Here is an 11,053-nt window from a genome sequence, read left to right as displayed (position 1 = left end):
TACATCGAGTAAATGAGAAAGAGTCACTCATTGACAGAATAAAAATATCTACACAGAGAAAACCGGGAAACGAAATACTCCGAAGGAACCATCGAATGCCTTTTCTACTGGGAAGGAACCATAAAAACATAAATAACCACGCGCAACGAATCCAAGACGAACTCCAATATCAGCACTCCAATGGCATTGAATGTAGGCAGCATTTTCCCCAGACCCGAGAGTGAACACACAACCCATAGCGGACAAGGCGGCTCATTCCAGTATGACGCCCAGGACAAAGAAAACTAGAGGTTCAATACTGTGCCGCGAAAAAAATGGGGCTCTGAATGTTTTCCCTAGGTTTTTCTATCGGATCACCAAAGACGTGCACACATTCTGGTTTCATTGGGCCATTGCGCTGAGCTGAGGCAATGGAATGGGCGAGTTTCAGAATCATAGACCAGGACAAGGGATGGAAACAACCATGTGGATGAGATAGGCTCCAATATTATGATGAAGTGTGCTCCCTGCTATATACACATGTGCTTGTTTCTTTTTTTAGGAATATATCATGAGTTCTTCATACATGCATTCCCTGTATAAAACGATGAATGTCATCAGGATGTATAACTAGTGCTATTTAGAACTCGACCGAGTCTTTGATCGAATCTATTTCTGGCTCCGATGCGAGACCAGGATCTTGGAATAAAATAGAAGAAATTGCGAAATGGACTAAAGGAATAGCCATGCATCATGGACAGGGGGTAATCGATATTTATTTGTCAATAGTGCAGTAGTTTGATTATCCTGTTATATTGACTTCATAAATTTAAATCTCAATACATCAACGCCAGATATACAGTGTTATAATCTGTAGTATGCCCCCAAAAAGCTCTCATAAACGTATACATCTCTCATGTAATATTCAGTTTAATTCGCTGACACCGGCAACTCGTATTCCGGTGGAACTTCTGGCCAGGCATCTACCCCGTCCAAAAGTGCCATGGCCATGCCACCGCTCAGATGCGCCTGGATATGGCAATGAAGTAGGAATGGACCAGGATTGACGACATGGTACCGAATAGCCATCCAGGTGGTTTCCGCAGTAACAGGCAAGGTGGGAAAGGTATCGCGCATTTGCGGGTTCTTGAAGTTGAAGCTTTCAGGGATGTGCGTCATTGCTTCCGCTACGGACGTGTATGAGAAAACTCCGGATCCCCGTCCGATCACAAAGTACTTGTTCGAGTGTTTGTGGATGGGGTGAGGCGGTTGGAGGCCTCCTGTCATGTGAATCAACACGTCAACCCAGGTGCCATTGTGGGTTCTGAGAGTGAGATCCTGGGGGATGGCGCTTTGGTTGAAGAGTAAGGGTGTTGGGACTTTTTCCGCCGAGAGAGGAAAGCTGCTGTTCCCCAATGTCCACCGGTAGGAAGCATTATAGCGCTGAATTTCCACAAAGAATGTTTGGTCGACGTCCATGGATGGAACCTCAACGGGAAACGGAACCACCTTGGCTTCGTCCAAGATGACAGTGTCCTGGGTGGTGTTGACCCCGATCATATTGATATATGGCTTAGATGGTCCTTTTTGAGTTTTGACTGGCGACGCATACGACATGACCGCTGTGGCATTGACGATCTGGTTGACGCCCTGGTTCGCGGAGCGGATGGTATAATCACCTGCGAGGTTGTCCAATTTCACCATGACTGAGTAGCGAGTACCGATGTGTAACAAAACAGCATCCACCCTCATGGGCTCGACGTAGCGTCCATCGATGGCGTAGACATACATGGGGTGCTCGTCGATTGAGAACATGGGCGCCGAAACGCCTGCCGCGCAAATCAAATCCCAGCTCACCCAGCCTGCAGCAGGGTTCACCTCGAGCACTTCAGTCGGCCCCTGGCTCGGCGTGCAGCCTTCAAAAAATCCCTGGGGACTAAGAATATCATAGTGAGTGAAGTTTCCTTCAGTTGCTGCGATTGGAGGGAAGCATCTGGGCATGGTCAGTTATTCCGCTCTATGAACTGTAGCCGGCATCGGGTTGGGAACAGTATCAACTTACGCCAAATCCGTCAAAGTGGCGTTTCCAAGTGAGGCTTTCTGCGCAGGAGTGGTGTATTCGTTGATGACATCCCGGGGAAGACACTGTACAGAGCCTTTGCCATTGATCAGCATGGCATTAACACAATAACCGTCGAGCCCGGTAACCTCTTCAGCCTTCCAAAATTGCTCCGACGTCATAGTGTGCCAGTCCGACAGAATCATAGGCTTTGTATTCTTTTCTGCCTCGAGGATCGCATGGAGCTCCTCTTGGTCATCCGTGATCATACTAAAGGGTCGTTCCACAGAGTCGTCCGGTTGAATGGAAATGGCCCCGTAGAGACCATCCTCAATCTGACCTCGGGTGTGAGCGTGATACCAATAGGCTCCATAGCTTGTTGCTTTCCACTTGTAGAGAAAATGGTCACCAGACTGGATAGGTCTTTGCGAAAGTCCAGGGACACCATCCGACCACGGCGTGCCCTGTTGGTCAATGCCTGAAAGATCAGCAACCAAAAGAAAGAAATAATAATATCACGCATACCATGGAAGTGAATTGTTGTCGCAAAAGGAAGCTTATTATTCAAGCGGAATTCAACATCATCACCCTGCTTCAACTGCAAAGTAGGAGCAGGGAACTGGCCATTGGTCAAGATCATCTTTCTTTTCGAACCCGCGACCTCTCCCTCTTCCCATGTAAGAGTAATCTCAAATTGCACGGTATTACCAGCATTCTGAGCAGCACTAGTAGTACTGTTGATTGTATCTTGTGCACTGCCAGGAAGACAAGACACCCATTGAATAAGGCATAGAACGGCCAACAGGGTCAACCTGCTAGGTAAAAGCTTCATGCTGAAAGCCATAAGAAACTTGAGATTGAAAAGAACATAGTCCGTAAAAAGGAAAGAATAGGGACCTATTGCATTATTAAATAGGAAAGAGTTCCAATAGCCCCGGCACAATCGCCAGCCTAGGAGCCAAAAAGCCTTGTCCATGCTGGATACGCATTGGAAAACCTCCGCCGATTCTATTATTGGTCTGCATGCCAACAATACAGCGAGGGATGAGCAGGCCAGACTCGATCAAAATCCATAGTTCCTGTATTATATTCTCCGGATCATCGTGCCCAATTCAATTGAAGGTGATCGATTTGGGATCTTGCGTGACAGTTGGCAGAGGCTTAGCCTCGTATCCCTAACCTGCAAACGCCACTGAGTACAGTCCATCAATCTGCTCCTGACAACGCGATAAGAGCATTGTATGACCCGTGTAGGCAGTCGTATTATTGGTAATTCAATGCCAGATACTATGTTCGTGTGCTAGGACTGCAGTTTGGGCGAGGGCTGTGGAGGTCGATTCTCAGGCGGAGCAAGGCAAGGCTGACAAGCAATTCATGAAGTCATCTATCATACATTCTCTGGCATTAGTGCGAATAGTTCCAAATTCTATTTTGATGAGATTTAGATGGGTCATTTTTTTGCTTACCTACGGGGGATTACTGGAGACAAGGCCAGTTCCATCCTTGGGGATCGGATGAGATTCATGACTTCAGTTCTCAATCCGTCAGGACTCCAGGTCTGAATAATAGCCTCAACTGAAAAATTCTGCAAATGCCAGTTGATGGGAGTTGGTCGCTGGTCTCGATGGTGGTGGAGCAGACCAAGTGAAGAGGGAATCATTGCAGGAGACGATCTGAGTAGTCGGTGAGACCAGCAGAAATAAATAGATACGGTGAGCCTCGCAGCATCCATCTCTTCATTATTGTTATTCCTACCTATGCTATGGCACTATTTATTCCGGTGAATGTGGTCCTTCAGAAGAAAAAGCAAACAGGAAAAAGAAAAGAAAAAAAATAATAACAAACGCTGCAATAGAACCCAACATCATCGCCAAATGTGTCACATACAAAATGCCAATATCCATAATTACCTCGTGTCAGTCGTAAATCTTCAAGACTTGAATGCCTGCCGTCGTAAATGCCGTCTCTTTATGATTCTGCTTCTTCTTTCTCTTCTGTCGAGATTTCCTCTGTCTTCTCTTCTTCATCTCCACCCAGAGGTTCCATGTTTAGTACCGATTCTATCGGATCCTTTGACTCCACCTGTGGTTCTAGTTCTGCTGATCCAATGGTCCCAGCTTCTTCAACCTTTTCAGCATCTTCAGAATGCTCGGTCTGTTGAACATTTGTGGTCTGTTCAGCTTCAGGTTCTTCGGTCTCTTTATCTTCTTCAGTCTGTTCAGTCTGTTCAGTTTTTCCAGCCTGTTCAGCATCTTCAGGGTGTTCAGCATCTTCAGGCTCTTCGGTCTTTTCAGCTGCAGGTTCTTTGGGCTCTTCATCTTCTTCAGTCTGTTGAATTTGTCCAGTCTGTTCAGTTTCCCCAGCCTGTTCAGTTTCCCCAGCCTGTTCAGTTTCCCCAGCCTGTTCAGTTTCCCCAGCCTGTTCAGCATCTGCTGCAAGAACCCCAGATTCCTGGGGAACCCCCAAACTAGACCCGGAAAGATCTTCAATGCAAGCATCCGAAACTTCAGTCACTAGTGTCGCACTTGGCTGCACAGAATCAACCTTGGCGGTTTCTGGGCTTGGAGTAGGAGATTCCCGCTCTAGCATAACCACGGGGGAGGTGGGAATATTTTCGGCTACCATAGAGGACTCTGAAGTCGCTGGAGTTGCCGAAGACATGATTGAAGAACTCACGGTATCTTCCTCGTTTACGGAATATGATGATGGCATGAAGGCACTCGATATTGGAAATGACTCAAACATATCCTGGGGAAAAGGGCGCAGGTCTGAGCGTAGAGAATTCTGTGGTTGAGCTCCTATTATGGCGAGAATTACCACCAGAACACTCAACATGGCGATAGCCACATTGCGTCGGTCGCTGGCTAGCACTCGGATGTAGTTGATCAGTAATGTCTGGAGCTCAATTTCCACTGTCGGTTTTGAGTGGTATGTTGACGCTGGCGGTGGTTCCCGTTGTTCTTGCGCTCGTCTTGTTTCTGGGGTAGGCGAAGCGATTCTCTTCTCTGGAGCGAGTAGGCGAGGCTCGTGTTTATCGGGGCTATCCATGATCTCTCGTGCTGGAGGTTGAGCTGCTTCTGTGATCATCTCATTCGTCTGCTCCTGTGGTGGATGGTGCATGTGGAATCTGCTTTCGTAATTGTATAGCTCATCGTCCAACAGCCTCTTCTCCAGTTCCCGTCTGACATCGGATGGAAGCCACAGGCCAACTTCCACGTCGACCTTTTCCATCTCTTTCCATGCTGCCGCCCATGCCCCGGCTCTCATCAGTCCATTGGCTGCAAAGACTTTAATTTCCCATTTCCGGCCGTGATTACTGTTCATGACAACCCGTCCACCACAATCCGGACAAGACTCCCCTTGTTCGTCGTCTGTCCCGCTCTCCTCTGTAGCCGAATAATCCTCCTTCTCCGAGTCTCCCTCGTCGTGTCCCAGAAAGTGGCCGTGGTGAAGTCGTGGGCGCTGCAATTCCAAACTCTCTAGCAACCGCTCTTCTAGTAAATCATACATATCCTCCGGGTGTGAGATCAGCACTCCACGATCGCGAAGCACCCCAGACCCAACTTTTTCCTCCAGGAGCTTCCATCTTCTCCAGTATTCCAAGGGCAGCACCTCTCGCAGGATCTTCTGGTTCGGTGTCCCCAACAACCCGGGAATCGGGAGCGAAGGTGGAAGTAGAGTACAATGAAGCAAGACAAGCGGGTACTCCTTCTTAACCTTTTGGCGACTCGCTGATCTTGTGGGGGAGTAATACGGTGATCTTTTCAACGGCGACGAGCCCGCCGACCGTATTGATAGGTCCGATGTTCGCTTTCCTCTGCGCCTGGGTGTTTTCAAATAATCATCAGTGTCCTCTTCATCTTCAGTATACATCTGCATCGCCCGCACAGAGCTGGGTTTCCGGAATGCCACCTCCCGGTATCGGATAGCATTATGTATTGAATTGAATTCTTCGTCGGATTTGTCATTCTGATCCACCCAGTGATGTGTATGCAACATATCCTCGTGCGGTCCCGCGGAGATGGCAAGAGACCGCTTCATCCCATCCGGTGCGTGGGCCAGCACCGAGGCAGGTAGTGAGGAAATCGACGAGCGACTAGATGCGCGCGAGTTTATCTGCGCCAGATCCTCATCGTCCAAGTCCCGACCTCCAATATCACTGCCCGTAGATTGTTGCGCTGACGATGCTGACGAATTATCCCCGTAGTCTTGTCCCAGCATCTGCCCCTCACTGTGGAGAGAGCTAGTCTCGTCATGGTGTACGAGGTCTTCGGGGATCTCTGGTGTCGCGAACGTCGACGAAACGGGAGGGGAGCTCGACTTGGATTTATCTTTGGTCGAGTCTGCGAGATCAATCATCTCGGAGACATGAGATGGGTCTTCCTCCATGAGCTCTTTCTGTCATGGGAGATAAACTTCTCCCTCCAGGATTAACGCGGCGGCAGAATGTGAGATCGACCGAGCGAGGAAGGAATCGGCAATGGGAGGAATGGAAAAGAGCCTAAGCAAAAGGCTTTTCTAACATCAAGATCAGGTTGATATAGGTATAGATGACGATGGTGAACAGACCACTTTTCTGGAAACCCATCAAGACACCTGGGGTGTTGTCCCTGGCGAACTGGCTGATCGCAAGCAACTATCTTAGTCTTTGTTGGTGATGTTCCGCCCGGTTGTACAGGGCAACCTGAGGCCAATAATACACAGGGCGGTATTGCAGGTTAATTTGCCTTCAATAACTAATCCGTCATTATTATTTACTGCGAGGGAGTCTCATAAAAGCTGATCTATTAGCCGAAAGGGATTTTATTACAGCGAATCCACCAAGAGTTCCTTGATCTGGTTGGAATGCTGAGCGTTCGATGTATGTAGCCAGTACTACCCCGTACTTTGGAAATAATTCCAAATACTGATTGCCAGTAGATCTCAGAAAGGATGTGTATACCTCTCATCTCCAGATCGATAAAAAGATCGTACTTTTGTCGCACAGACTGTGGATATCATTTCCATTCCATCCCATCGATGTCGCTGCCTTAATCCGCCCCCGCTTACTAATGACAGGCAACCACCACGACATTCCGTCTTCCACTCGTTCTTCAGCGTCAACAAAAGCTTCATTCCTGCATCTTCCATCACATGATCATCTCTTAAAGTCTATTCTGCTTTGCCTACTTCTAGGCGCATATTAACCATGCATCCCGAACAGCACCGAGATTTGTTCAAACTGATCTATCTGTGTAGTTACAACTACCTACACCGACAATTCATCACGGTGTGGTCTGTGAGTCCTGTCTGGTCCACATAGAATCCACCATGCAAGTAAGCCCTGCAGATACCAATTTCCAGCCAACATCCGTGGTTTCGGAGCCTTTTTCCCACTGGGTCGGGTTTTGGCTTTTGGACGCAATACGCATCTGTCGCTTTGTTAGATAGTTGCTATTGAGTACATGGGCACATGTCATGGTATGTGTCTAGTCTGGCTCTCCTCAACCGCTGTGTTGGAGCAGATGAAAAATACGAGTATATTGATAAAAACCTTTTGCCTCGTCATTCAACATTTCTGTTTGACAGGCAACTGCTGATAGCGGAAGACTGGACATTGGCTTCAAAGTTTGAATACAGCACAGACGTTGGGAGTATGCTCCTTGCAATGTCTGCATCTGATCTGTCTTCGAAATGAATGGGACTGACCCGGGGTCTTAAAATGCAGATGTGTTGTGGGCGAAGAATAGGTATACTTATCAATGACTCCTTTCATTCAGCTACACACGTGGATATCAACAACATACATCGTGTATATAGCGGTAAGACATCACAGCTAGTCGACTCGCTTACTATAGATTATCCAATGCTGGAATTCTATCCACCTCAGTAATTAATCCTTAATCAAAACACGCACTCCCTTGCTGTCCATGTTGACAAAAGGGATGAAGATATCGTGCTTGACACGAACATCTTCGATCGTGGTCTCAAACAGCTCAAAGTTCATTCGTCGCAAAACTGTCGAGATAACCAGGAGGATCTCGGATCTTGCCAGACTATACCATGTTAATATCAGGATAAGGAATGGGAAGAAAAGATGACATACTGCATTCCAATACATTGCCTCGATCCTTTACTGAAAGAAACTAAGTATTTCTCCAGTCGCTTCCGCTCAGCAGGATCCGTCCATCTCTCTGGAAGGAAACGGAAAGAGTCGGGGAAAACAGCCTCGTTGTGATGCATCAGCAGGCAGCTCATGCTGATGGGTGTCTATTATCGCTAGAGGTTAGAAAAGCATTCAAGCCATCGTAAGATGCAGATCAATTACATACACCTGGGGGAATGGTCCAGTCACCAATTTTCAGTGCGTTATACGGTGCAATTCGAGGTAGCCGGGCCGTCACGCCGTACGACAGTCTGGGTAGAGTGGTTAGTGAGAAATAGAGGGTAACCACTGCCTTGGATGAACCTACCTAATTCCTTCCAGCAAAACTCCATTCTAATAATCAGTTAGAAAACTGCTTATCAATTTTGTTGAACGGGGTCTTACCAAGTAGGGCATCTGTTCGAGCTGAACCAACGACGCATTCTGGTCGGGGTCTAACCGGTTTAATTCCTCCTTTAGTTTCCCCATGATCTCTGGGTCGTTGAGAAGATAGAAAGTGATATAAGACATGGCCTTTGCCGTAGTCTCAGCCCCAGCAGACACTATGGTCTGCATCTCCTGAGCCAGTCGCGCTTCACTCTTCTCCTGTTCCGGTAGGTCGCTACTGAGAATATCATGGAAAAGAGTTTCTCTTTCTTTATTGTCGGAAGCTTTCGGGTTTGCCTGTTTCTCTTGATGACTTTTGGCAATTGAACGGATGAGGCTTCGACATCGGTGCTGATACTGGAAAAACAACTCCATTCCGGGATTGAGCCAGGCAATCGTAGATTCTGGCAAGGCAAGGAGGAGAGGCAGCATCCAGGCGACTGACCGAACGAACGTCAGCGTCTTGGCCGTTCCCATAAGTGTATGGTTCCATTGGGGAATGAAGTCAGGCTCGTCGAGATAACTATATCCGGCGCCCATCGTGTAATCGGAAATCGCATCTGTTGTATAGCAGGTATACGGGTACTCGATGTTGACCGGCTGGCCCGTGTTCTTCAATTCATCCAGGCGCCGGCAGAGCTTGTCAACCAGGGCTCTGAGGGCTGGTTCCTGCTGGCGAATGCGCGTGGTGGAGAAGAAAGGGTTCATATGCGATCGGATCAACCGGTGACGGTAATGGTCGACAGCAGTGAGGAGGGCCATGGGAGCATTGAACGGTCGGACAAAGTAGTCATACTTATTACGGGGACTATCGCGGGAGTAGATGACTTCGTAGTAGTCCGGGTCATCGACGTGAAGCTCAGTAGGACTGATGCGCACAACGGGACCTGTTTCGCCATTAAAATCAGCCAATGCTCCATCCCATCATGATTGTGTATACACGGGAATAGGAAGCTGACCATATTTTTCGTGGAGTCGGCCAATTTGGAAGGTGAATTGACCACAACATATAGTATCATAATAGAACTCATACAAAACCGTCAATGCAGCTAGACGAGGACCAGGGAAATGGGCAATGGGTGAAAACCATAGCCGGTAAACGGCCAGAGCGATGAGATACGCCAGCCCAAGAACCACAGCGCTGGCATACGGATGGGACAGCAACAGGCGCAATAATTCCATGGCAGGCAGGAAACTGCAGAACCAGGATCAGTCGACCCGCCGAACCATTCTGCCGGAGTCGCCGGTTCTTAAGAGGATTTCAGCTCAGACGATCATCTCTCTCCGGAGAGGGGGAAGGCCGAGGGCGGCCTTTTTTTGTTGGCATGAGGGTGTGGACTGGCGATGCAGAATCTCCCAATGACAGCTGGGGCTAATATCATCCGAGTGCCCCAAGCGTGAGTTTTTCTGCTAATTCATGTTCTTTCTTCAGCGCACAGTCCGAGTCCGTCACAATGGCATTGTGTGTCCAGGAGGACATTAATATTGCAGGAATCAGGCATGATTGGACAAATCCATGATTCCCTGCGCTGCTCCACCGGCTAAGAGCAATAGTGCTGAAGTTGCAGAATTGCAAATCCCGCCATTTTGGGTGGCCTCGACTCTATGATAGGGATGATAGGGGATATTCTCCACCCGGGATGAGTTGGTCGCTGTCAAGGTCTCCAGTTCGTATTAATATTCAGGATTCAGGAGTGGGCGACGGTTTCGAAGTCGGGACTTTGGCTGGAACAGGAAAGAGATTCATTTGGTGCTGCGCGGGTCATGTGATTGCTCCCCCCCCTGACGGGCTCGCGTGGGGATAGCTTCATCCTTCCAACAGACAAGACATGTCTACCGCTACAGAATTCAACAATCAAAAAGAATCCATCAAGGCAGTACTGGATTCCTTTTCTACTGTCACTCAAAGACCCTTTCATAGTAAATCAGCGACTCTTTCAAACCATCATGTCTTTCTCTTTGTGTAATACAATGCAGTCCAATTCGTCCAAGTCAGCAATAAAGCATTGCCGTGGCCTTTCCCAAGTCATGCTCTCTGTAATGAGACAGTATGGCCTACGCAGTATATAAACCACCTGCAGTTCATACGACAATGCTGCTAAGAATAACCATCCTCAATTCCCCTCTACCCACCCAGCAACTTCATCCCCATCCTGCAAAGATCTCCTAAGAAAAGCGCCCTGGCTGCATAATGACGGTAAGTCCAGCCACCAGACCCATATCCATACACATAAGTACTACATACTAACAGCCCTAGTACCTCAACGACCACGAGGCAACGAGACTGATCAGCCTCCTCAATAATAAGTCTGATCAAGACAGTGACGTACGCGCTGCCTGGGATGCAATCCTTCGCACCGCATTTCACCCTCAAGACGGATTTCGCCTAATCCAAGAGGATCACTCTTTATTCAACATTGTCTCTCACACAGTGCATCTCCGAGACAAATTCCTCATCGTCAACTGCAAAAAATGTTCAACACCAGATTGATGAGAATGTCTGG

The 11,053-nt window shown here is 48.1% G+C and overlaps 4 protein-coding genes across 4 annotated transcripts; 1 reads left to right on the top strand and 3 right to left on the bottom strand.

Annotated features, from left to right (window-relative positions):
- Positions 1-909: 909 nt before the first annotated feature.
- Positions 910-2,882, bottom strand: ASPWEDRAFT_27587 (uncharacterized protein; the record flags this gene model as incomplete). Its single annotated transcript, XM_040833017.1, has 3 exons — positions 910-1,972; positions 2,042-2,516; positions 2,564-2,882. The coding sequence occupies 3 exons, from the start codon at positions 2,880-2,882 to the stop codon at positions 910-912; spliced, it is 1,857 nt and encodes a 618-aa protein (XP_040688576.1).
- Positions 2,883-3,888: 1,006 nt separating this feature from the next.
- On the bottom strand, positions 3,889-6,719 carry ASPWEDRAFT_482639 (uncharacterized protein). Its single transcript, XM_040837085.1, has 2 exons — positions 6,608-6,719; positions 3,889-6,556 (listed from the first exon to the last, which is right to left on the bottom strand). The coding sequence occupies exon 2, from the start codon at positions 6,425-6,427 to the stop codon at positions 4,007-4,009; it is 2,421 nt and encodes an 806-aa protein (XP_040688575.1). The 5' UTR covers positions 6,428-6,556; positions 6,608-6,719; the 3' UTR covers positions 3,889-4,006.
- A 578-nt stretch (positions 6,720-7,297) lies between these two features.
- ASPWEDRAFT_482593 (uncharacterized protein) lies at positions 7,298-7,847 on the top strand. Its single transcript, XM_040837083.1, has 3 exons — positions 7,298-7,316; positions 7,382-7,671; positions 7,746-7,847. The coding sequence occupies exons 2-3, from the start codon at positions 7,491-7,493 to the stop codon at positions 7,781-7,783; spliced, it is 219 nt and encodes a 72-aa protein (XP_040688574.1). The 5' UTR covers positions 7,298-7,316; positions 7,382-7,490; the 3' UTR covers positions 7,784-7,847.
- A 63-nt stretch (positions 7,848-7,910) lies between these two features.
- ASPWEDRAFT_110469 (cytochrome P450) lies at positions 7,911-9,731 on the bottom strand (the record flags this gene model as incomplete). Its single annotated transcript, XM_040828177.1, has 6 exons — positions 7,911-8,073; positions 8,124-8,287; positions 8,350-8,434; positions 8,491-8,516; positions 8,568-9,463; positions 9,509-9,731. 6 exons carry the CDS (start codon positions 9,729-9,731, stop codon positions 7,911-7,913), a joined length of 1,557 nt encoding a protein of 518 aa, XP_040688573.1.
- Positions 9,732-11,053: the final 1,322 nt, after the last annotated feature.

This window comes from Aspergillus wentii (assembly GCF_001890725.1).
Source record: "Aspergillus wentii DTO 134E9 unplaced genomic scaffold ASPWEscaffold_4, whole genome shotgun sequence".
Lineage (NCBI taxonomy): Eukaryota > Fungi > Ascomycota > Eurotiomycetes > Eurotiales > Aspergillaceae > Aspergillus > Aspergillus wentii.
The sequence above is the reverse complement of the archived record's forward strand: the minus strand, read 5'-3'. Positions and strand labels throughout refer to the sequence as shown.

Bases quoted from the DNA above. Each gene is read 5' to 3' on its own strand.
- ASPWEDRAFT_482639 (XM_040837085.1), bottom strand. From the start codon at position 6,427: ATGGAGGAAGACCCATCTCATGTCTCCGAGATGATTGATCTCGCAGAC.
- ASPWEDRAFT_482593 (XM_040837083.1), top strand. From the start codon at position 7,491: ATGTCATGGTATGTGTCTAGTCTGGCTCTCCTCAACCGCTGTGTTGGA. The intron at 7,672-7,745 runs GTATGCTCCTTG...CTTAAAATGCAG, and splicing joins ATACAGCACAGACGTTGGGA to ATGTGTTGTGGGCGAAGAAT.